At 43.9% G+C, this 27,552-nt stretch overlaps 1 protein-coding gene across 1 annotated transcript in view; it reads right to left on the reverse strand.

The window, feature by feature from the left end:
• Positions 1 to 10,248: 10,248 nt before the first annotated feature.
• The window catches only part of LOC143767893 (uncharacterized), an 88,512-nt gene continuing 71,208 nt past the window's right edge, over positions 10,249 to 27,552 (reverse strand). The window contains exon 13 of the mRNA XM_077256414.1: positions 10,249 to 11,833. Within this exon, the coding sequence (XP_077112529.1) occupies positions 10,581 to 11,833 (1,253 nt within the window). The 3' untranslated portion in view covers positions 10,249 to 10,580. The remainder of the gene's footprint in view (positions 11,834 to 27,552) is intronic.

A 27,552-nucleotide genomic window follows, 5' to 3' on the forward strand; every position in this document is an offset into this window, starting at 1 on the left:
ACCCACAATCTTTTGAAGGTCTGGTTCGTCTCAGTTCATGTTACAAAGGAGTGAACAACAGATGGTGAGGGCACACACCTTCCCCACATGTAATTACCATAACAAAAAGATAAGTACTGTGAGGGGTTGCTTCACTTGGCTGCTTGCACAGGTATACTTAGGAACGTCTCTTGCTGGTTTATTAAAAGTCATCGTAAACCATAGCAGCATTGAATACAGAAAATGTGGCCTTTTCGGCCTAATGACAAAACAAAATAAATATAAAGTTCAAAAGGGTCCTTTCACTGCAGGAATCACCAACAGGTAACAAATAATGACCACAAATCCTCCTGGAGCCACATGGGAGTTCCTCCTCTCCCAAGACACAACACTCATTGACTCTCATGTCCAGCTATTTAACCTAACCATGTGATGATTACATGACCGTGACATCATCGCAGGTCCTGTCAGTACACAAGCCAGTGTCGGCTCTGCAGGAGAACATATGGTGAGCACCCACCCACTCTATGGGTGCCCACCTAAAACCATCCCATGTAAGCAACTTTAGTTTATCCCTCTCAATAAGTAGTGTGCTGGAGGATACAACTCCTGGTTTTACATCACTCACACCATGTGCAATGACACACATCTTCCCTCATACACTGTGCCAGTGACCCTGTCACATATTCACCCCCTCTGCCCAAAGCCGGGGGTTTTGGCACCTTCAAACACTAAAGGAATTCGGGAGAGAGCATCTGCATTGACATGTAACTTCCCTGGCCTATGCTCTTCAACTGAAGTCTTGAAGGGCTAAAAACCACCTAGTCACCCAGGTGTTCTTAACCTTCTTGTCTCTTAACCATCTCAGAAGTGCATGATCTGACACTAGCTTCATCCTACAGCCTAGAAGGTAATACTTTAGTGTGTCCTCGGCCCACTTCATGGTTAAGCACTCCTCAACAAGTGTGTCATTTTCTCGCAAGAAGTGAGTTTCTGGGTCAGATACCGGATGGGATGCTCTTCTCCATTTATTTCCTGAGAGAGCACGGCTCCTATCCCGACCTCTGAAGCATCCATCTGGACCATGAATTCCTTGCTAAAATCCGGTGTGACCAAAACCTGATGTTTGCACAGAGCCCGCTTATGTTCTTGGAATGCCATCTCTGTATCAGGAGTCCATTTCACCATTGTCGCCTTAGGGCCCATAAGGGGATCCGTTGAGGGTGCACAATTTTGGTAGAATTTGGGGTAAATTGCCAGTAATACCCCACAATCCCAAGAAACTTGCTTCTTGGAGAGCCGTTGCAGCCATTTCTGAATTGCCTCTATCTTATTTAACTGAGGCTTGATTTCACCTCTCCCAACAATGTAGCCTAAGTACCTGGCTTCTTCCTTCCCTATGGCACACTTCTTTGGATTAACGGTGAATCCAGCTTTCCTCAATGCATCGATTATCACCTCTACTTTTGGCAGATGAGTGTTCCAGTCAGGGCTGAAGAGGACAGTGTCATCCAAGTATGCTGTGGTATTTTTCTTATGTGGAGCCAAGATTCAATCCATCGCCCTCTGGAAGGTAGCTGGTGCCCCCTGCAGTATGAAGGGCATTCTGGTGTACTGTAAACACCCACCTGGCATCCAGAAGGCTGTCTGTACCCCTTCGTCAGATCGAGAGTTGTGATGTAACTTGCAGGCCCCAGTCGGTCAATGAATTCATCCACGCGGAGCATCGGATATGTATCAAAACTGGTCACCTCATTGAGCCTGCGGTAGTCTTTTCAAAACTGCTACGCGCCATTGAGCTTCGGCACGAGGACGATGGACCTCGACCATCCATTTTTTGACTTCTCTATCACCCCAAAATCCAGCATTCTCTTCACCTCCCTTTGAGATTATCTCCCTGTGTGCTATAGGGCTTAAGGTTCACCCTTACATGCGGCTCTGTTAACATGTTGTGTTCAATGACCTGTGCGCACCCTGGAAACTGCGAGAACAGGTCATGGTTCTGCTGCAGCAGTTCTCGACATTGTTGCTTCTGGGCCAGAATTAGCGACTCAGCAATCATGACCTCCCTCACCTTGGCTTCGGGATGGGCCCCCAAGCAAAGAGATTCCAGAGATTCCCATTCACACCATGGTTTGAGCAAGTTTACATGGTATACCTGGTGCTGCCTTCTGCGACCGGGCTCATGCACCTTGTAATTCACGTCACCGAGTTTTTCCATGACCTTGTATGGGCCTTGCCGCTTGGCCAGGAACTTGCTCTCCACGGTGGGGATAAGTTACTAGTATGCGGTCCTTGGTCTGGAATTGTCTTAGCCTCGCTGATTGGTTGTATACCCTTGCCTGGGCCTCCTCTGCCTGGAAAAAATGTTCCCTTATGATAGGCATTATGTGTGCTATCCACTCCTGAAGCTGGGCAACATGCTCAATGACACTCTGGTGCGGTGTGACCTCGGCTTCCCAGGTTTCCTTGGCGATGTCCAGGAGCCCTCGTGGGTGTTGACCGTACAGGAGCTTGAACGGCGAGAAGCCAGTGGAGGCTTGAGAGACTTTACTGCTAGAAAAAAGCAGAAAAGGGAGCAGATAGTCCCAGTCTCGACTGTCCATCTCAGTGACCCTGTTGAGCATAGCCTTCAAGGTCTTATTGAAGCGCTCTACCAGGCCATTGGTCTGCGGATGTTAAACGGAGGTTCGCAGCTGGGTAATCTGGAGGACTCTACACAGCTCCCTCATCACTTTGCTCATAAAGGGGGTACCCTTGTCCATCAAAATCTCCTTGGGGAATCTGGTCCTAGCAAAGATATGGACAAGCTCTCGGGCAATACTCTTACCCAAAGAGTTCCTCAGTGACACCGCTTCTGAGTTCCGTGTCGCGTAGTCCATGACCACTAGGATGTACTGATGGCCAAGTGCAGATTTAACTAGGGGACCTACCATCCATGGCAATCCTCTCAAAGAGGATTTCTATCACAGGCAACGGTACTAAGGGGCTTCAGAAGTGAGAAGTAGGAGCGGTTACCTGACAGGTGGGGCAGTACCTACAATAATTTAATGTCTAAAACCCTCCGCCGATAGGGACCTGGAACTAACAGCTGCTCTAGAATCTCTCCTCCCCTCAGTTTGGTCACCCGATACAACTCAGCATTGACTGCAAAGTGAGGGAACCTGGTGTCAGCCACCCGGCTCTTGAGCAATGCCATTACATACAGTAACGTTATCAATTGCCCCTTTTAATGTTAGGTCTAAGTTGAGTAGTCCCAAAGTTTACTTCGGGCACCTCTAAGTCAGGGAAGCTGGGCTCCGCTGTCACCTTCTCATCCTCCTCTCCAGCAAGGACGCATAGGGGAATCTGCTCCATCTTTAATTTTGCCAGAATCTCTTCTAGAGGGACCTGGCTTTTGACCGGGACACTCTGTACAGCCCTCTTTCAACACAAATATCAAAATAGTGAAAAATCCTGTTTCAGTATGACTGGAAGGATTAAGTCTTTTACTACCCCAACCTCATGGGACTTATTATTACAATCTGTTCCCATGGTTTCTACATGGTTGGCTACAGGGTAGTCTTTGGCATCTCCTTGGATGCATCGGACACCCACATACTTGTTAGGGATTAACCTGTGAGGCAGTGTAGAACTGATTAGGGTCATTAGACTTTGAGAGTCCAAAAGTCCAAGAACCACTACCCTATTGACGGACATGGTACACGACTGCAGCCCCTCACCAGGTTGACAGTCCACACTGCAGGCCGGATAAACATAATAGCAGTGCCTGCCTAGGCTGCTGCCTGCCTAGGCTGAAGTCCCTTGATTTGAGGGACATATTACACCAGGCGGCTATGTGTACATTATTATGACACCACCATTAGAACTTTTTAACAGCCTTAGGAGATCCGCCAGCAGGATTGAGACACCCACATTTGTCCCCTGTTGCACCATTTGCTGCTGTTAACTAGCTAGCTGGTGCTGCTGCTGTACCTGGATGAGATGCTTTACAAGCTCTTCCATGCTGCCTGTATTATCCACCATGTGTGAGGGTTTGCTTCACTTGGCTCCCTGCACAGGTAGACTCAGTAACGCCTCTTGAGGTAAATCGCTTGCTGGTTTATTAAAAGACAACATAAACCATAGCAGCGTTGAATAAAGCAAATGTGGCCTTTCTGGCCTAATGACAAAACAAAATAAATATAAAAGTAAAAAAAAGGGTTCTTTCCCTGCAGAAATCACCCGCAGGTAATTCATAAAGTCCACAGCTCCTCCTGCAGCCACATGGGAGTTCCTCCTCTCCCAAGACACAACACCAACTGACTTTCATGTCCAGCTATTTAACCTAACCATGTGATGATCACATGACCGTGACATCATCGTAGGTCCTGTCAGTACATAAGCCGGTGTCGGCTTAGCAGGAGCAGATATGGTGAGCACCCGCTCACCCACTCTATGGGTGCCCACCTAAAACCATCTCATGTAAGCAACTTTAGTTAAACTCTCTCAACACGTAGTGTGCTGGATGAAACATCTCCTGGTTTCACATCACTGACGCCATTATGCAGTGGCACATATCTCCCCTCAAACACTGTGCCAGTGACCCTGTCACAGTACTTAGAATAAAGGAAAGTGAGGCAGAGAAATGTAGGTTTAGCAGAGCTAGAGAGTCTGGTCTCCTGATGGCAGACTATGTTACAATGGCGATTCTTGTAAAAATGAAGGACTTGAACTGGATATGTAGGGGATTTGGGAGCCAATGAAGGAATTTTCAGTGTGGAAAAACGTAGGAGTAGTGAGGAGAAAGGTGGATTAGTCGGGAAGATGAAGCAGAAACAAGTAGTAAGAGGAAGTAACATTAAAAAAAGACACCAGGACTATGGTGTAGAGACACATGAACAAGTAAACATGGTCAAGATCAAAATCAATTTTGTGGGTCCTGGCCTCTACCAGAGATGGAGACATGGAGAAAACATAATTCATATACAGAGGTAAGGTAATCTCATCTTGGGCACCTGGAATATTATAATATAATTATGGCTCCTGAAATAAGTGGACATTAAGTGGAAAAAAAGATGTTGGGCTACTGAAATAAGTGGACATTAAGTGAAAACAAGATGTCGACCTCTGTATAAGGTGGGCATAAATGTAATTAACCAGCAATTAAGGAATGATACAGGTATGTGTGATGTTTTCACCCCATCAAACTTGTCAACATTATACAGAACAAAATCTTCAATATAACATATCATAATGCAACAAGTGTTGTAGTATATTCTCTAGATAAAAATGGAATGTATCAAAACTGTATATGAAGGATAATGTAAATACATTCAACATTGTAACTTTGAGTATATTGTACTTTAGTAAACTATAATGGACTACTTGGTTATTGTTCAGATGATGTTTGTTTTTTTCAAAAAGAAGATTGTAAGTAGATAAGTCAGAAAATTGTTCTGTAAGAATGCACAGGGAGTGGTTTTGTGTGTTGATCAGTGGAAGGGGTAGAATAGACTGGAACCATGTAGATTGTTTGACACTATGTGAGATCGCCTAACTTTATGATTTAGAGCTAACAGGACAAAGATTTAAAGGTGGGTCAGTAGCTCAAGTAGTGGTGAAAACGTTTAGCAAAAATAGGGGTGCAGGATAGTAATCAGCTAGATGTTTCAGGTTGGATCAATTAGCTGAGGATGTGCTTTCTTGGGAGTCAAGAATGCTTAGGTTAAGGAGATAACTTAGTCCAAGATGACTGAATGTGTTATTTTTCAGTTTTTGCTTGGTTCGATAGCCTTGGAGTGTTGGTTAAGAAGCTGTAGTTGAGTCAACTTAGTGTTGAACTCTGTAAGGTAATGTGATAGCGTAGCGCCATTGTACTAGAAGATTAGGCAAAATTAATTGCCCCAAAATTACAGAGTCTCAACCTTCTGCTGACTCGCCGGGATTAAAACAGCTGTGACTTTCAGGGCCAATTACTCCCATCTATGACACCCACAGAGAGGAGGAAATTACAAGCTTAGAAAACTGGCCGAGAGCAATGCGGTATGTGGCCAGGAGAGCTGATTGTCCCAACCTGGATTCTTCACGACGTCTCTGAGGGTTCAGCAATGGTCAATGGATCAGATCTGTATTCTATCAGCCAGGGCCGTGGTCCCCTAAGCTGGCATCCTGTAGAATGTCAAATCTCTGTCCCTTGTGATGGAGCTATGATGTTCTGCCAGCTATCTTGTAGAGTGTTCCAGGCTGTGGTTTTGTAAAATGTCTCTGATTCTTTGGATCTTTTTACAGAGGCATATTCACCTTATATAGTTCACAAATTTTGTCCTTCAAGCCATCGTCCAAAGGACAAGAGGAAGGTGTGATGAGATTAACTCGTACTGTTTGAGCATGCAATCAATTTGCATAATTTTTCCTCCTGTTTTGCAAGTCAACAAGCCACAGGGTCCCACACAATAGTCAATCAACATATTGTCAAATATTGATTGTTCAATGAACCTATATTCCTGTCTTGAAAACATAACAGACAATAAGCTGTAGGAGCTGATATAAGAGGCAACATCATTCAAAAATCAACATTTAAGACTCATACGACAGGAGTCTATGGTTCTTGACCAACTGAAGAGCAAACACATACATTCAAAAGTCAATATAGACTATGTCCCCTGGCTTACTGAAAATAGATATATCAACCAATTCAGACTTACATAAAATAGCCAAAAGAAGAGAACTGTATATAATGTTAATAATAACACATGAATTTTTATTATAAAGCTGATAAAAAACAAATAGAAGAAAAGTACTAAGACATAGATAGCAAAGTGTCCAGACTAATCCTGTCCAGAAAAGTAGTCAGACCAGGGGAGTAAACCAATCTATAGATTAGTTTACTCCCCTCGTCTGACTACTTTTCTGGAAAGGATTAGTCTCTCCCCCCTACTCGACACTTTGCTATCTATGTCTTACTACTTTTCTTCTATTTGTATTTTTATTAGCTTTATAACAAAAAATCATGTTTTATTAACTTTACATATGGTTCTCTTCTTTCTGCCATTTTATGTAAGTCCGAATTGGTTTGTATATGACGTGCCGTGCCATATGTGACTTGCCATAGCTTACTTTACTTTGGGACATTATTGGTTATTATTGATTACTGAAAATAGATGTCTGGAATATTAAGATTAAATGATGTGTCATCACAGTCAGTTTATCTACTACATCTCAGGGTTTCTCGTCTGATCTTTTTGGCCCTCGAGAATAATGAACTCTGTACATCTCGAGTCGTTCTATAGGTATTGTAGGGATTTGCTCGGGTGAGCAGTGGTAGAGTCGCAGTAATGAGGCAACACACAGGCTTCAAGTCCAAACTTCAGTGGTTTATTGACACTTTAAACAGTCCGTGACAGAAAGTAAGAGAAAAAACCAAACATACTCCAGCTTGGAGAAACACTGGTCTCAGACACACCCTTACACGGGACCGGCTTAACTAAGCGGCTGTCAGGCCAGCGGCTTCCGCCAGGTGCCATTCCCAGGGTTGCTAACAGTCATGTCACCGTCCTTTGCGGCATATGTGGCAGAGAAAAACAGTTCAGGCTCATTCCAGCCCAGCTCCAAACCCAGAATAATGTGCCAAACAAAAGAAACTCCATTACGTAGTCTATAACCACACCCACAGGTGAGGTACCATCACATGGGCTGATCATGTGATCGTAACATCACTGCAGGTCCTCAACCTTAGGAAAATAACAGGCCAAAACTTATCCTGCTGGGAGAAATATATCTTCCATCCAGCACTACACCTTTTACTGCACCACAGTATAGAAGGGGATATTTCCTTGAATATGACTGTGAACAAGGGATTCACATTTTATATATCTAATACTTTCCTGCTGCAATATTTGTACCTTTAAGAATGAATGGTAGACTTTTCTGGGGTGGTTCAACCTCCAATACTAGTTACTCCAAAGACATGCCTGTTTGATCTTCTTAATGATGAAAGGTGACTACATCATATCTGTATATGCGAAAAGAAACTTTTTTTTCTAGCTTAGATGGATAGGAGATCCACCCTAACATGGTTAAGTGGTGTAATATGGTTAATACAATTATCCCCTATAAAATGATCACTTCAAAAACTGAATGTTTGGGGTGATGTTGCGGTACTCGATCAGAACAGTTGAAAAGAGATCGATCCAGTGACCATTTGGTATCATGAGTAATAGAACACCCTAATTGTTAGATGACGCAAGTTGGGTGTCACATAGTTGCCTCAGCAACTATCCTGATCATGTATAAGAAAAAAGTGACAGTTAATTCAGTTGCTATTATAGTGTTTACATAAATTAAAAGTATACTATATACATGATGAAACATAGCAGTGTTACATGGATTCTGTTTATTGATAATTGAAGACCACTAAAAAATGGTGCACAAAGTCCAAATAATGCAAAACGTAATTTTATTAAATATCAACATAAGAAACAAGGAAAATGGACAGAAATGTGTGGCGAACCCACAACCTGTATGGAGCACATGGAAACCCAACAAATCACCTCCTGCCAGTCGCATAAACAATAATAAGAAAGAAATATATATAGCAGCAATATATTCAACCTACATGTCTAAAAATATATATGCTGTCAGTATCCTCAGAGCATGTACACTCACTGGCCACTTTATTAGGTACACCTGTCCAACTTCTTGTTAACACTTAATTTCTAATCAGCCAATCACATGGCGGCAACTCAGTGCATTTAGGCATGTAGACATGGTCAAGACAATCTCCTGCAGTTCAAACCGAGCATCAGTATGGGGAAGAAAGGTGATTTGAGTGCCTTTGAACGTGGCATGGTTGTTGGTGCCAGAAGGGCTGGTCTGAGTATTTCAGAAACTGCTGATCTACTGGGATTTTCACGCACAACCATCTCTAGGGTTTACAGAGAATGGTCCGAAAAAGAAAAAAAAATCCAGTGAGCGGCAGTTCTGTGGGCGGAAATGCCTTGTTGATGCCAGAGGTCAGAGGAGAATGGGCAGACTGGTTCGAGCTGATAGAAAGGCAACAGTGACTCAAATCGCCACCCGTTACAACCAAGGTAGGCCTAAGAGCATCTCTGAACGCACAGTGCGTCGAACTTTGAGGCAGATGGGCTACAGCAGCAGAAGACCACACCGGGTACCACTCCTTTCAGCTAAGAACAGGAAACTGAGGCTACAATTTGTACAAGCTCATCGAAATTGGACAGTAGAAGATTGGAAAAACGTTGCTTGGTCTGATGAGTCTCGATTTCTGCTGCGACATTCGGATGGTAGGGTCAGAATTTGGCGTAAACAACATGAAAGCATGGATCCATCCTGCCTTGTATGGAGCATCTTTGGGATGTGCAGCCGACAAATCTGCGGCAACTGTGTGATGCCATCATGTCAATATGGACCAAAATCTCTGAGGAATGCTTCCAGCACCTTGTTGAATCTATGCCACGAAGAATTGAGGCAGTTCTGAAGGCAAAAGGGGGTCCAACCCGTTACTAGCATGGTGTACCTAATAAAGTGGCCGGTGAGTGTAGGTATAGAGTTGCCACTATAAACGTGCACGTGCAAAAGGTAACCAAAACGTAACCCCGGGGTGGGCTGGAGCCGACACATCCCTCCTTCATATCGCCGGTATGTCTATTATATGGGTTACGTTTTGGTTACCTTTTGCACGTGCACGTTTATAGTGGCAACTCTATACCTACATGCTCTGTGGATACTGACAGCATATATATTTTTAGACATGTAGGTTGAATATATTGCTGCTATATATATTTCTTTCTTATTATTGTTTATGCGACTGGCAGGAGGTGATCTGTTGGGTTTCCATGTGCTCCATACAGGTTGTGGGTTCTCCACACATTTCTGTCCATTTTCCTTGTTTCTTATGTTGATAGTTAAAGGGAACCTGTCACCTGAATTTGGCGGGACCAGTTTTGGGTCATATGGGCGGGGTTTTCGGGTGTTTGATTCACCCTTTCCTTACCCGCTGGCTGCATGCTGGCTGCATGCTGGCCACAATATTGGATTGAAGTTCATTCTCTGTCCTCCGGAGTACATGCCTGCACAAGGCAATCTTGCCTTACGCAGGCGTCTACTATGGAGGACAGAGAATGAACTTCAATCCAATATTGCAGCCAGCATGCAGCCAGCATGCAGCCAGCGGGTAAGGAAAGGGTGAATCAAACACCCAAAAACCCCGCCCATATGACCCAAAACTGGTCCCGCCAAATTCAGGTGACAGGTTCCCTTTAATAAAATTACGTTTTGCATTATTTGGACTTTGTGCACCATTTTTTAGTGGTCTTTGCTTATTTAGCATGGGTGTGGTCCGTGTTATCTAAATCTACAGGTTTTGTTGTTAACCGTATTGTTATAATCTTGCTTGGTTACCATGTTTATAGGATTATATTCATTCTGCCTGTTTTGTATTCCTTGTTTTCACTTATTGATAATTGAGTAAGGTTCCCAATCATCATTTAGTGATATAAATTGCTTTCACTTTTAGATATGTGACTTAACTTTGACTATGTTAATTGTAACTTTTCTTGCACAATTTGTCAATATAAATATATTTTTTTAAAGTAGAATGACTACTTCCTTGTGTGCTTTGTCTGATGTTTAAGAAAATATAATTTCTTGGTAAAACATTTTCCACATTCTGAACATGAAAATGGCTTCTCCCCTGTGTGAGTTCTCAGATGCATAACAAGAGCTGATTTAAAGAAATAACATTTCCCACATTCTGAACATGAAAATAACCTTTCCCCAGTGTGAGTTTTGATATGTTTAGAAAGATCTCCTTTGTAAGTAAAACATTTCCCACATTCTGAACATGAAAATAGTTTCTTCCCTGTGTGAGTTCTCATATGCGTAACAAGAGATGATTTAAAGAAATAACGTTTACCAGAGTCTGAACATGAAAATGGCTTCTCACCCATGTGAATTCTGTTATGTTTAACAAGATCTGCTTTGTAAGTAAAACGCTTTGAACATTCTGGACATGAAAATGGCTTTTCCCCTGTGTGAGTTCTGTTATGTTTAACAAGACTTCCTTTGTAAGTAAAACATTTCCCACATTCTAAACAGGAAAATGGCTTCTCCCCTGTGTGAGTTCTCTTATGTTTGACAAGGTCTGATTTGTAGGTAAAACATTTTCCACATTCTGGACATGAAAATGGCTTCTCCCCTGTGTGGCTTCTCTGATGTTCAACAAGTTTTAATTTACTGATATAACATTTTTCACATTCTGAACATGAAAATGGCTTCTCCCCTGTGTGAATTCTCTCATGTATAACAAGATTTGCTTTACAGGTAAAACATTTTCCACATTCTGAACAGCAGTATGGCTTCTCCCCTGTGTGAATTCTCTGATGTGCCACAAGACTTGCTTTGTCATTAAAACATTTCCAACATTCGGAACATGAAAATGGCTTCTCCCCTGTGTGACTTCTCTGATGCCTAACAAGTCTTGATTTAATGCTATAAGATTTCCCACATTTGGAACATGAATATGGCTTTTCCCCTGTGTGAGTTCTCTGATGCATAAGAAGTCTTGATTTAATGCTATAACATTTCCCACATTCTGAACATGATAATTGCTTCTCTCCTGTATAAGTTTTTTTATGTTCAGCATCCCTCCTTTTATTTTTCTTAACAGGCTGTGATGAATTAGAAGATCTGTGGACTTGTTGAAAAGGATTACATAATAGATTTGTGCTGTGAAAGTTTGGCGATATATCTGTGATAATGTCATGCTCTTCATTTAGATCTGGTGTGATACCATAATCATCTGCTTTAAAATCAGAAAATTCCAGTTGTCCATTTGACCTCCTGGTACAGTCATCTGCCAAAGAAAAAAAAATACACGTACATTTGTTTTTTTTAAGTGCCGTCTTTCAAAGCAAATTGTATTTCAATTAGCAATCAAGACAGTGGTATCAACAGTAGACCTTAATGCTGTGACTAATACAGTAAAATATAATGTTAGGCCAATATGTTGTGCCCTTTCAATGTCCCATGCAGGGGGAACTGGTGGTTTGGATTGAGTTATGAATTAAGCTATCCCAGGCTCAGGCATGAGAGGAGGCTTTCATTCATTGTAAATTTAAAGGCTATGCTAAAGATGAAATTGGGTTTGATTACCTGTTATTACATCCAAGGGCAGAGAGAGAGTTTACCAACAGAGTTTTTAGTCACACTTGTGAGCATAGCAAGCTTCTTGCTCAGTTGTTTGCAGACTGTCAGGCATATTGTTGGCTGAATCAATTGAATTGAACTTGAATCCAACTTTTCAGCTCAGGAATTTTGCTGATCTCCAACATTAGCAATTACTTCTCCAAGAAAGCTTTCCCTACATTGCGCTTCCATCTGCCATAGAGCATAGGTTGATCTTTGGAATTGCGATTGTGCAGCAAGGTGCACTCCAACTCAAGCACATGGAAAAACATTACAGCCAGGGACAATAATTTTTTTTCTTGGCCAACAACAGTAGGTCACTGTTTTGCATAACAGTGGTGATGATGCACCACAACAATTAGATGGCACTTGTTCACCTCCTCCACATCCTCAAGAATGGACATCTTCCCGTATCCATCAGCAACAGGACAGAACTTGCTTCAACCTACTCCCCACTTCTTTCTTATATGTTATCTCAAGCTCTTCCTTGCTGTCAAATAGCTGATGTGCCTGTGCAAGAGAAGCCACACAGCAAAGGAGTTGCTCTTCTGCATCGAGCAGCAAATTTCTCCTCGACAACGAAAACTGGGCAAATATAATATACAGTACAGACCAAAAGTTTGGACACACCTTCTCATTTACAGATTTTTCTGTATTTTCATGACTATGAAAATTGTACATTCACACTGAAGGCATCAAAACTATGAATTAACACATGTGGAATTATATACTTAACAAAAAAGTGTGAAACAGCTGAAATTATGTCTTATATTCTAGGTTCTTCAAAGTAGCCACCTTTTGCTTTCATGACTGCTTTGCACACTCTTGGCATTCTCTTGATGATCTTCAAGAGGTAGTCACCGGGAATGATCTTCCAACAATCTTGAAGAAGTTCCCAGAGATGCTTAGCACTTGTTGGCCCTTTTGCCTTCACTCTGCAGTCCAGCTCACCCCAAACCATCTAGATTGGGTTCAGGTCTGGTGACTGGAGGCCAGGTCATCTGGCGTAGCACCCCATCACTCTCCTTCTTGGTCAAATAGCCCTTACACAGCCTGAAGGTGTGTTTGGGGTCATTATCCTGTTGAAAAATGATGGTCCAACTAAACGCAAACCGGATGGAATAGCATGCCGCTGCAAGATGCTGTGGAAGCCATGCTGGTTCAGTATGCCTTCAATTTTGAAGAAATCCCCAACAGTGTCACCAGCAAAGCACCTCCACACCATCACACCTCCTCCTCCATGCTTCACTGTGGGAACCAGGCAAGTAGAGTCCATCAGTTCACCTTTTCTGCGTCGCACAAAGACACGGTGGTTGGAACCAAAGATCTCAAATTTGGACTCATCAGACCAAAGCACAGATTTCCACTGGTCTAATGTCCATTCCTTGTGTTCTTTATCCCAAACAAGTCTCTTCTGCTTGTTGCCTGTCCTTAGCAGTGGTTTCCTAGCAGCTATTTTACCATGAAGGCCTGCTGCAAAAAAGTTTCCTCTTAACAGTTGTTGTAGAGATGTGTCTGCTGCTAGAACGCTGTGTGGCATTGACCTGGTCTCTAAGCTGCTGTTAACCTGCGATTTCTGAGGCTGGTGGCTCGGATAAACTTATCCTCAGAAGCAGAGGTGACTCTTGGTCTTCTTTCCTGGGGCAGTCCTCATGTGAGCCAGTTTCTTTGTAGCGCTTGATGGTTTTTGCCACTGCACTTGGGAACACTTTCAAAGTTTTCCCAATTTTTCGGACTGACTGACCTTAATTTCTTTAAGTAATGATGGCCACTCGTTTTTCTTTTCTTAGCTGCTTTTTTATTGCCATAATACAAATTCTAACAGTCTATTCAGTAGGACTATCAGCTGTGTATCCACCAGACGTCTGCACAACACAACTGATGGTCCCAACCCCATTTATAAGGCAAGAAATCCCACTTATTAAAGCTGACAGGACACACCTGTGACGTGAAAACCATTCCCGGTGACTACCTCTTGAAGCTCATCAAGAGAATGCCAAGAGTGTGCAAAGCAGTCATTAAAGCAAAAGGAGGCTACTTTGAAGAACCTAGAATATAAGACATCATTTCAGTTGTTTCACACTTTTTTGTTAAGTATATAATTCCACATGTGTTAATTCATAGTTTTGATGCCTTCAGTGTGAATTTACAATTTTCATAGTCATGAAAATACAGAAAAATCTGTAAAAGAGAAGGTGTGTCCAAACTTTTGGTCTGTACTGTATATGTAATACTAATGAGTCACATGACATCGGGAAGGGAAAATGGCTAACTGGGCACAATTTGGCCATTTTCACTTAAAGGTGTACTCACTTTTGTTGCCAGCGGTTAGACATTAATGAGTGTGCTGAGTTATTTAGAGGACACACTAAGTTTACACTGTTATACAAGCTGTACACTGACTACTTTAAGTTGTATCAAAGTGTCAGATCTTCAGTGTAGTCCTATGAAAAGATATTATCAAATATTTACAAAAATGTGAGGGATGAACTCACTTTTGTGATATAATGTATGTAAGCTCAAGCTCTGATGTGCCTGGGCCAGAGAAGCCAGACGGCTAGAGAATTATTGCTCTGCATCAAGCAGCAATGTTCCGCTGGATGTCTCCTCACGAACTGAAACTGGGCAAAGTAGTCAATAAAAATGGGAGGAACATTGTTGCACTGAAGTTGAGCAATCTAACTTATTCTTCCTGTGAGGAGGATGTCATAAATTTGTTGCTGCAAAGTTTGTTTAAAAACATATAGAGGCTTAAATAAGGTGTTAGTATGGCTGGGAGAGTGTATGTATATACCAGCCATTCTTATATTGCTAAGCAAGCTCCACTTGAATTACAGCAACAGAATAGTCTGCCTGTGTGACTTTGGAATGTATGACTATACGGCCTTCTATACATAGCCCACTGAGACCCTCCACTTAACTACAAATAAAAACACCACACTGCGTGAAATTAGATATAAAGGCCACAGCAGCCTCATTTATTAAATAATATATAAACATAAATAACATTAAACAACATTAACTTGACTCTGAAAAGGAGGAAGAGAACTGAAGGTTCAACCATTTTGAAAACTGTAACAAACAGCTCCACCATGCCACCCTCAGCCGCACCGCAACCAGCCCAGGGACACCCAACTGATTGTTTCCCATAGCAAAAATGTCCCGTTGAGACCTCTCTCAGTAGTGCGCCGTTTCCTATTTTAACACCGGCTTAACACCAATGGGGGTCACCCATCCCTGCAGTGGGCTCCCCGTCCTTTGGTGTAAGCAACATCCTTCGAAAACCCCCTCCTTTTCCACCATAGCAAGCACGCATGACCCCTTATGCCTGTGAGTCCCACCACACCAAAAGTGCCTTTTAGACTCCCTCCATCAGTGCTAATGCCCACATATCTATACCAATATCATTTAAATGAACCCAATCTGATCGCAAATATTCCCTGGAATGCAACAAACCCTTATATATATTAATATAATAATAAAACAGTAATAAAAATTGTTGGGGGGGGAATCTTATAACATATGAGGCCGGACATAAGACCGGTACCTTGCAGACTCTGATCGACCAAACTTTTTCACAGCTTTAAGCCCCCAAACCCCAGCAAACGGCCTCAGTGGCTGTCCCAATCCGAAATGAATGAGAACCAAACTCTAAACCATTCAAACCACAATGAGCCAATCCACACCTGAAAATGGCAATAAACTTATATACCGATAATGCAGATCCATCTTGATGTAACAAAAAGGAACCCGATATTGGACCTCTCACCTCCAAAAACGAAGAAACCCATCTCACTGGGCATTCAAACAAACCGTCCACACCCCACAATTCCCTTAGCATCTGGTGCCAGTTCCCTAAAACGATCCTACTGGAAGTGAGACAATGCATCATCTATTGAATTCTAAACACCCGGTACACCATCAGCACAAAACCAGACATTAAAATCCAAACACCTGAGCACTAGGTGGCGCAAGAGACACAGAAACGGCAATGATCCAATGATCTGTGTCTGCAGTCCAAAGTAAGGAGGACTTACTTTGGGCTGCAGACATAGACAGCCACTCTGACCTATGGGTACCTAGCCACTGAGGGACCCATTATATACATGGACTTTTTGCTGGATTCTTGGCTCTGCCTATTGGCACCTATTTCTATTTGAACTCCCCTCATGATTCTCCATTATTGGAGTTGAAACGCGTAGGGAGAAGAGAGACATTGGGTATATACATTATATGGTGGCTGTCCATAGTAGGGCTCACTTGGGGCCTGTCCTTGTTAGGACAGGAGTTCTGCAGGGGCATAACAGGGAAGATAGTGGAAGTACACCTACCCCCACCCCTTGCCCATACTTCTGGACCACCACTCTTCAGCTTTGGAGATCGAGAAGCAAACTGCCATATTGAAACGTCCGTCCATATTGGTGAGACCGATCCAATTTTTATCTTTGAGCACTGGTTCATTTGAGCACTTTTGTTTATGTTTGTGTTTTGTTGGTATCCAAGATTTTTAATTTAATAATATTAAAGGTTATGTTTTAATATTGGGATATCCTCCATATCTATATTGTGTTGTCATCCCTGAGGGTACAGGCACGGTCTTGCCTATTGCACGCCATAGCCATTTACATTTTCCACCAAAACAGGCCCCAAAACTACAAGAACCAGATGTGTCTGAACAAAACCAAACCCACATTAGACACGACTCGATCCATCGATACCGACCAGCCATCATAAGATTGAAGAAAATCAGCCTAGACAGATAAATCCACTTTGTGCTCCAAATTCAATCTCAGAAAAAGCAACGGATATTTTTTGCCTGCCATCTCCTGCCATCTCCTGAGCTAACCGCAACCGCAAAATTCAACTTACCCAAAAGAGATTGCAACTGCCGCCGCAATGCCTTCAGCACACAAAACTTCAGATCTAACAACTTATTTTCTGGCAAGCGGCATTCCATCCTGACAGAATCCAATTCAATTCCTAAAAACTTCACAACCGTGGAGTGGCCCTCATTTTTTTATGGGGCCAATGGAATGCCAAAATGAGATGCTTCCTGTTCAACTATCCTAAGCAGAAAAAAACAAACTGAGGACCCAGCCTGCCCACTACACAAGAAATCATCTAAATAGTGCAAGACTGAATCAAAACCGGATTCCTCCTTCACTACCCATTCAATAAAACAACTAAACTTTTAAAAATAGGAAACACGAGAAAGAACAACCCATTGGTAAACAACAATCCAGGTAATACAGGCTGTCCCAAAAACAACCAAGTAAATAAAAACTCTCAGGGTGCACAGGAAGCAGACGAAAAACGAACTCAGTGTCTGTTTTTGTCATGAGAGATCCTTTTCCCAGTCTCCCCACCTAGTCCACAGCCTTGTCGAAAGAAACATACGATACTGATGCCATATCCAGATCAATACCATAATTAACTAAACTGCCCTGAGTTTACGGCAAGTGATGAATTAACCGAAACTTGTTGCGCTCCTTTTTGGGCACAACGCCAAACGGTGAAACACAAACACGGTAACGGGGGTTCCAAAAACGGACCAACTATGCGACCCAAGGTAATCTCCTTATCCAATTTGCCCTTAACAACTGCCGCATGCATCCGAGCCTAAATCAAATTCTTAGGCTGCACCAAACGTGGCACCACAGCCTATGGAATCCTGAAGCCAAAATTAAAACCATCGCTTAACAACACAGCCGCTTCCCTATCCTGATACATATTTAGAAAAGGAAGCATCCGATCTATTCTCACCGGTGTCCTCCCTTTTTAAAGAAGCCTTGCTTGATTTTCCTTTTCCTTTCTTAAAGCACTTGGAATGGCTGTGAGACCCTCCGCAGCATGAACATTCGTACTTATACTTACAGGATATGCTGAAACGGCATTCCTGCTCATTAAACTGCCAGCACACACCCTTTCTGGAACCTGCTGAGGATGCAGCCGAATTGCCAGTGCCCCCGGAACTCCCAGGAAAGGACTGAGGCCAGCCTCAGTTATCAACCGCAACCACATACTAATCTCCTTGTGGTCCCACCGTAAACTCGGACAGACCGCTTTTCTTTGTCTGAACTGTTCATCATACCTCAGCCATGCCATCCCGCCATAAAGAAAATGGGAAAATCCAGCAATCACGATTAAGAGCTAAGTGTAACTCGAAACGCGTCGACTGTTATGTTTTTTAAAAAATTTTCCTTTTTATGTTTTAAATCTACTAATAAATGGGAAGTTTTATGACTTTTGCGGTTGCTGGATTTTCCCATTTTCTTCACTGTTCATTTATCAGGAAACCAGTCTGAAGTCTCCGTGTACCGCACTCCTATTCCAGGAATTTCTCAACCCGGTGAGCTGCTGGTTGCTCCATTGTGTTTTTTGTCCCGCCATAAACCCAGTATGCTTCACTAATGAAATCTAAATAACAGAACAACACAGAACAGTTCTCTGGAGCTTTCTCCCCAATGACACTCGATAACGTCGTAAACGCCTGCAGGCAGTTCTGAAATGTGCAGGAATAAGTCGATAACGCCTACACTATTCCTCATCCTTCTTATTATCATCAAGATTTACCCTGTCCAGATTAAACTTCTCTAACGGTAACAAAGAAAAATTTCCACGTACTCATCATTCAATTGTTTTTTTCCCTCGCACCCCCTGTTTCAAATGAGCCCGAGGGGCCATCAAAGCACACATAAACTTCACCCCTCGCTCTGTCATCCAACCGTACCGTATCCACTGGAGTCGCAGCATCTGCTGGTGACGCGACCGTCTAATTAGCTGCAACTGGAGTAACCGTAACCAGTGCGGGAATCCATCCACTAACAGCCACAGGGGTCTCCACAACCGCTGCTGATAGTGAACCTCCGACACAACCCTGCCAAACTCTGCTAGGACCTGCCACAAGTGAGAAAAAACCCTGCACCATACTAAACAAAAAAAATTCCGACACCACATCACTCATACATTCATTACCCTTCGCACTATTAGCCGCCATACCCCTCTGAAAATACCGCTCCCTCAAATCCAAATCATCTACATTCCGCCGAGGCCCATGTAAACCAAGTAATTACCAGGCCGACTACGAGGAAGCCTCGTAACAGCTGTTGTGTGTCCTCCGGGGCGATCACCCTCACTTCCATTACTGCCAGATGAAATCTGGCCCTCCTCTTCAGAGGCAGAGTCAGCCTTGAGGACATCGCCAGGTAAACCCCACGTAGTCAACCCACCTATCAACAATAGCGCGTTGTTATGGTTACCCCAATGACCATGGGAAAAAAATACAAAACGGACTAGCTCTCGGGTGATGGAAACTAAGGTCGACCGTGACCTGAACCTGACCCAACACTTACAGTAGCCGGGGGATGTACCTACGATGCCCTAGACACCACGCGCCAGCCGGAGATCTAACTACCCCTATAAGAGGAATATACAGGCCTGCCTTACCTCCAGTGAGGAACCCCAAAAGATGATAGTAGGCCCCCACAGATATTGACGGTGAGTTCAGAGGAAATGACATACGTAGGATGAACAGCAGATTTAGCACAGGGAGGTCCGCTTACTAGATAGCAGAAGGACAGGAAAGAGTTACTTCACGGTCGACCTAAAAATCACTATTCAAAAACACCATCCAGAAATTACTTTAAACTCCAGTGACAACTCATGCCACTGGAGTAGTAATTTTCTGTCCACAAGAGCTTCCAGCACTGAAGAGTCACATTGCAGATAGCTGGACAAAAATAGCAAAACAAGAAACAAAATTCAACTTAGCTGAACTGGAACTTGAGGCAGGTGAATGCAACAGAATGCTACTAGCACATTGTTGGCCGGCATGTGACTAACAGCCAAGCAGCCTTAAATAGGAAACTCCCCAAGAGGGTGGCGACAGGTAATCAAAGATGGAGGAAGGCACATAAGAGACAATACCATAACAGACCACCGGGGGAGCCCACAAACCGAATTCACAACAGTACCCCCCCCTTAAGGAGGGGGCACCGAACCCTCACCAGAACCACCAGGGCGACCTGGATGAGCACTATGAAATGCACGAACCAAATCGGGAGCATGAACATCGGATGCTGTCACCCAAGAATTATCCTCCTGGCCATAACCCTTCCACTTAACCAGATACTGAAGTTTCCGTCTGGAAACACGGGAGTCCAAGATCTTTTCCACCACATACTCCAATTCACCCTCAACCAACACAGGAGCAGGTGGATCAGCAGAAGGAACAACCGGTACCTCATACCTCCGCAATAATGACCGATGGAAAACATTATGGATATTAAAAGATGCTGGGAGGTCCAAACGAAAGGACACAGGATTAAGAACCTCCAGAATCCTATAAGGGCCGATAAACCGAGGCTTAAACTTAGGAGACGAGACCTTCATAGGAACAAATCGAGAAGACAGCCACACCAGGTCCCCAACACAAAGACGAGGACCAATACGCCGATGACGATTAGTGAACTGTTGAGTCTTCTCCTGGGACAACTTCAGATTGTCCACAACCTGTCCCCAAATCTGATGCATCCTATCAACCACAGCATCCACTCCAGGACAATCCGAAGACTCCAATTGACCGGACGAAAACCGAGGGTGAAACCCTGAATTACAAAAAAATGGAGATACCAAAGTGGCAGAACTAGCCCGATTGTTAAGGGCAAACTCTGCCAATGGCAAAAAGTCAAGCCAATCATCCTGATCAGCGGACACAAAACACCTCAAGTAAGTCTCCAAGGTCTGATTAGTACGCTCAGTCTGGCCATTAGTCTGAGGATGGAATGCAGACGAAAAAGACAAATCGATACCCATCCTGGCACAGAACGTCCGCCAAAATCTAGACACAAACTGAGTACCCCTGTCAGACACTATATTCTCAGGAATACCATGCAAACGCACCACATTCTGAAAAAATAGAGGAACCAACTCAGAGGAGGAGGGCAATTTGGGTAAAGGTACCAAATGAACCATCTTGGAAAAACGGTCACAAATCACCCAGATGACAGACATCCTACGAGAAACCGGAAGGTCAGAAATAAAGTCCATAGAGACGTGCGTCCAAGGCCTCTTAGGAATAGGCAAGGGCAACAACAACCCACTGGCCCTAGAACAGCAGGGCTTGGCCCGAGCACAAACATCACAAGACTGCACAAACATGCGCACATCTCGAGACAAAGAAGGCCACCAGAAGGACCTAGACACCAAATCCCTGGTGCCAAAAATTCCAGGATGACCTGTCAACGCGGAAGAATGAACCTCCGAGATAACTCTACTGGTCCAATCATCAGGGACAAACAGTCTACCAGGCGGACAGCGATCAGGCCTATCCACCTGAAACTCCTGCAAAGAACGCCGCAGGTCTGGGGAGACAGCTGACAATATCACCCCATCCTTCAGGATGCCGGTAGGTTCGGAATCACCAGGCGAGTCAGGCTCAAAACTCCTAGAGAGGGCATCCGCCTTCACATTCTTGGACCCAGGCAGATATGACACCACAAAGTCAAATCGGGAGAAAAACAACGACCAGCGCGCCTGTCTAGGATTCAGACGCCTGGCCGACTCAAGATAAATTAGATTCTTGTGGTCAGTGAGGACCACCACCTGGTGTCTAGCACCCTCAAGCCAATGACGCCACTCCTCAAACGCCCACTTCATGGCCAGAAGTTCCCGATTTCCCACATCATAATTTCGCTCAGCGGGCGAAAACTTTCGGGAGAAAAACGCACATGGTCTCATTACTGAGCAGTCAGGATCTTTCTGCGACAAAACTGCACCTGCTCCGATCTCCGAAGCATCCACCTCAACCTGGAACGGAAGTAACACATCAGGTTGGCGCAACACAGGAGCGGAAGAAAAGCGGCGCTTAAGCTCCTGAAAGGCCTCCACAGCCGCAGAGGACCAATTAGCAACATCAGCACCCTTTTTGGTCAAATCAGTCAAAGGTTTAGCAATGGCGGAAAAACCCGCTATAAATCGGTGATAGAAATTAGCAAAACCCAAGAACTTTTGCAGACTCTTCAAAGAAGTAGGTTGCATCCAATCACAAATAGCCTGGACCTTGACAGGGTCCATCTCCATAGATGAAGGGGAAAAAATATATCCCAAAAAGGAAATTCTCTGAACTCCAAAACTACACTTTGAGCCCTTTACAAAAAGAGAATTAGCTCGCAAAACCTGAAAAACTCTCCTGACCTGTTGAACGTGAGATTCCCAGTCCTCCGAAAAAACAAGAATATCATCCAAATACACAATCATAAACTTATCCAGATATTCACGGAAAATATCGTGCATAAAGGACTGAAAAACGGAAGGGGCATTTGCGAGACCGAAAGGCATTACCAAATACTCAAAATGGCCTTCAGGCGTATTAAATGCGGTCTTCCACTCATCCCCCTGCTTAATCCGCACCAAATTATACGCACCACGTAGATCGATCTTAGTGAACCACTTAGCCCCCTTTATACGAGCAAACAGATCAGTCAGTAAAGGTAACGGGTACTGGTATTTAACTGTAATCTTATTCAAAAGTCGATAGTCGATACAAGGTCTCAATGAACCATCCTTTTTACCTACAAAGAAAAATCCTGCCCCTAGTGGAGACAACGAGGGGCGAATATGACCCTTTTCCAAGGATTCTCTGATATACTCCCGCATAGCAGTATGTTCAGGTACAGACAAATTAAACAAGCGACCCTTAGGAAACTTACTACCGGGGATCAATTCAATAGCGCAGTCACACTCTCTGTGGGGAGGGAGAGAATCAACTTTAGGCTCTTGAAAGACATCATAAAAATCTGACAGAAATGCTGGGATCTCAGAGGGAGTAGATGAAGAAATAGGAACCAAAGGTGCATCCCCATGAATACCCCGACATCCCCAGCTCAACACAGACATAGATTTCCAGTCCAAGACGGGATTATGAATCTGTAACCATGGTAATCCAAGCACTAAGACATCATGTAGGTTATATAATACAAGGAAACGAATAATCTCCTGATGGTCTGGGGTAAGACGCATAGTCACTTGTGTCCAATATTGTGGTTTATTGCTAGCCAAAGGTGTAGAATCAATACCCTTCAGGGGAATAGAAACTTCCAACGGCTCCAAATCAAACCCACAACGCTTGGCAAAGGACCAATCCATGAGACTCAGAGCGGCGCCAGAATCCACATAAGCATTCACAGTCACAGATGATAAGGTACAAATCAATGTCACGGACAAAAGAAATTTTGACTGCAAGGTACCTGTAGAAAAAGATTTATCAACCTTTTTATCAACCTTATTTATACGTTTAGAGCATGCTGATATAACATGAGCTGGATCTCCACAGTAGAAGCACAATCCATTTTTGCGCCTGTAATTTTGACGTTCGCCTCTAGACAAAACACGATCGCATTGCATATGCTCTAATGCCTTTTCAGAGGTCACCGCCAAATGGTGCACAGGTCTTTGCTCAGAAGACACCGCCATATGGTGCACAGGTTTTTGCTCAGAAGATACCGCCATATGGTGCACAGATTCTTCCTCAGAAGACCCCGCCATATGGTGCACAGATTTGCGCTCCCGCAAACGCCGATCAATCTGGATAGCCAATTTCATGGCATCATTCAGACCTGTAGGCACAGGGAACCCCACCATGACATCCTTCACGGCATCAGAGAGACCTTCTCTGAAATTAGCTGCTAAAGCGCACTCATTCCATTTAGTAAGCACCGACCATTTACGGAATTTCTGGCAGTATATCTCAGCTTCATCTTGCCCTTGGGAAAGAGCTATCAAGGCTTTCTCAGCCAAAATCTCCAAATTAGGTTCTTCATAAAGCAACCCCAAAGCCTGAAAAAACGCATCTACATTTAACAACGCAGGATCCCCTGGCGATAATGCAAATGCCCAACTTTGTGGGTCGCCGCGCAGTAGAGAGATAACAATTCTAACTTGTTGAGTCTGATCACCAGCAGAGTGAGATCTCAGAGACAAAAACAATTTGCAATTTTCTCTGAAACTCAAAAACCGGGATCTGTCTCCGGTAAAGTATTCAGGCAGAGGAATCTTAGGTTCAGACATTGGAGCACGTATAACAAAATCTTGTAGGTTCTGTACTTTTGTCGCAAGGTTATTCAAACCCGCAACTAAACTCTGTGGATCCATGTTTCAAATGGGTGTAACCCAAGCATTCAGAGGTTAAGAGGAGAGGAGAAAAAAAAAGGCTGAAGACTGCAGTTTAAGCAAGGAATACAAATGATCAAACTAAGGTGCACTTTCAAACACAGAAAAAAAAAAACCTTTTCTTCTCCTTCCTACTTTAGTGCATATTTTAACACATAGATTTTTTTATGGCCGGCCAAACTGTTATGGTTACCCCAATGACCATGGGAAAAAAATACAAAACGGACTAGCTCTCGGGTGATGGAACTAAGGTCGACCGTGACCTGAACCTGACCCAACACTTACAGTAGCCGGGGGATGTACCTACGATGCCCTAGACACCACGCGCCAGCCGGAGATCTAACTACCCCTATAAGAGGAATATACAGGCCTGCCTTACCTCCAGTGAGGAACCCCAAAAGATGATAGTAGGCCCCCACAGATATTGACGGTGAGTTCAGAGGAAATGACATACGTAGGATGAACAGCAGATTTAGCACAGTGAGGTCCGCTTACTAGATAGCAGAAGGACAGGAAAGAGTTACTTCACGGTCGACCTAAAAATCACTATTCAAAAACACCATCCAGAAATTACTTTAAACTCCAGTGACAACTCATGCCACTGGAGTAGTAATTTTCTGTCCACAAGAGCTTCCAGCACTGAAGAGTCACATTGCAGATAGCTGGACAAAAATAGCAAAACAAGAAACAAAATTCAACTTAGCTGAACTGGAACTTGAGGCAGGTGAATGCAACAGAATGCTACTAGCACATTGTTGGCCGGCATGTGACTAACAGCCAAGCAGCCTTAAATAGGAAACTCCCCAAGAGGGTGGCGACAGGTAATCAGAGATGGAGGAAGGCACATAAGAGACACTACCATAACAGACCACCGGGGGAGCCCACAAACCGAATTCACAACAGCGCGTCGTCTGGGAGGAGGAGAGACTTAAACTGCATGCCTGTAGCCCACATCCCTGGCAGTGATCTGCCCTCTCCTTTGGAAATCGCATCGGCCCTCGCTGCTGCCGACATCCAGGGTGGGTCGTCTCCTAGCCCCCCCGCACTGGTCTTCCGTATCTCCGCTGCCGATTTCCTGCTGCTCCTGAAGCCTGGGCTCTGTGGGGATGCACCAGCTGCATTTTTTATTTTCCCTGGCTGCTTCCCGGGCCTGGCACTTTTGCTCCAGCCGCTCTTACGATGGTTCCTACCTACCTGCAGCAGCAGAGGCCTTGCTCATCTGGTACCACATGACCGGGATGACATCACAAGGGAGGAGAAGCCAACAACGTCACTCAACCCAGCTCCTGAACATGGCTGACGCCCTGGAATCCCTCCAGAGTGGCATGCTGCAGATGGAGGCTGGGGATGCACCGGCGATCCAGAGAGGTCCCTGGAGGGGCTTTGCAGTCAGCGCCTGGTCTGGGGAGTCACTTCTGGGCTCAGTTTCTCCGGTGGTCTGGACCTACTGGTACTTCTCTAATTCACTGTGGCTGCAGCCACCTCGGCGGTCCTATTTTCAGCATTCCACTGCTGCAGTTGGTCCTGGAGCCACTGCTGTTCCATGCTCTTAGCTAAAGCTTGGAACTCCCGGACAAGAGCCTCCATTGTTCAGGATTCCACAGCTATTCAAGGTACACTAACACTATCCCGAATGAACTACCCCCAACTGCCCCTCCCTTATGTACCCCCACAGGGATACCTCCCACTAGCCAATCAAATAATCACACATTATCCCCCTGACCCTATACTCCTCCTCCATAAATTCACTCCCAAACTCTATTCCTCACCTTAACCTCTAACCACCACAAAATAGGAATTATCATATAGCACAACTCTGGCCTATACATATATGACACTTCCAAAAAAACAGAGAAAAATCCCAAGAATAGAACGGAAGCCAATGTCATAAGTACAGATTACAAAACCACAAAATAGGGCCTAGCAGACCTCCTGAGTCATGCAGCCCTCCCCTTAATCCCCCTATGGAGGATACAGTCTGGGCCATTTCTTTATTTGTCATGTTCCAACTCCACATTGTATATGCTGTATAAGCCACAGAAAGCTGTACATGATTACATCATGCACCAGACCACACAAAGACGGTGTTACTTTAAAACTAGGCCAATTGCAGCCATGAGGGACATGTGGTGCCTACTCACGCCCTACAAAACAGCCACCAGATTTGTCAGTAGGGACAACTATGGCGTCATTTCCCTGATACTTAGATAAGGAGTAATGCTCACAATAATGCAAATATGGATAGAGAAACAGTACTAAATTCTCTATGCTGCCTTGGGGCTGCTGGGGACTTATGGGAACAATGTCACATATAGGAGGATATAGAGGAGGATCAAGAACTAGGAGGATTTGAGTAGAAAGAGCAGCTAGATTTAGAGTACAACATTGAGATATCACAGACTTAGGCATGCGAAGAGAATTACGCTCATTGTAAATTTGAAGATGATGATGCAGGTTATGATTACCAAACATCGTCTCCTGGGACAGAATGTGAGTAAACAGATTCCTTGGTCACACTGTCCAGCAACCTACAAGGTCTGGTACTTGTAGGCACACAGGTGTATGATAAGCATCAAACAAAGAGAAGACTATTGAGTAGCCATGCTTTTAGCCCGAAGTAATAAAACAAAATAGGGGATTTTTTCTGCTTTTGGAAGGGAGGCAAATTGGAATATTACCATCATAAGTTTTGCACCCAGGCTGAGGCAGAGGTTGATCAGAAAGCCTCGCTAGGCTCCCTGCAGAGTCAATGTTCCACCTTCTCTGTCAGTGCTACAAGATTATGGGATATGATGAACCAGATGTTTCATCATGTGCCAACCTGATGCAGAAGGTATGTACCACAGGATTTACCAGGTTCAGTCATACCAGAACTTTGTCCTTCCTCTGAAAGCTACCCTGAGGACTGACCCAATGGACTTCTTGGTCACCAGAGTGAACCGGTAGCAGGATCTGACCCAGCTTGAAAGTGCTGAGATGGATAAGATTGTTTAAAACAACCGTGAAAAAAACTTACATTTGTTAACATGAATAATGGATGGGGATCTGTGAGGATTGTCACACACATTGCTGAGAGTGGGGACTGACTAATGCTGTTGTTAGTACTGATGTCCCAATACTGCCAGATATCTTTTGCTTTTCATTTAGGTTCTTTACTGTGATGATCCTGCCCCTACAGATCCAGACATCTCCTCCTTGTCCATTATGTTTTGTACTGTA

The sequence above is a fragment of the Ranitomeya variabilis genome, chromosome 4, assembly GCF_051348905.1.
Source record: "Ranitomeya variabilis isolate aRanVar5 chromosome 4, aRanVar5.hap1, whole genome shotgun sequence".
NCBI lineage: Eukaryota > Metazoa > Chordata > Amphibia > Anura > Dendrobatidae > Ranitomeya > Ranitomeya variabilis.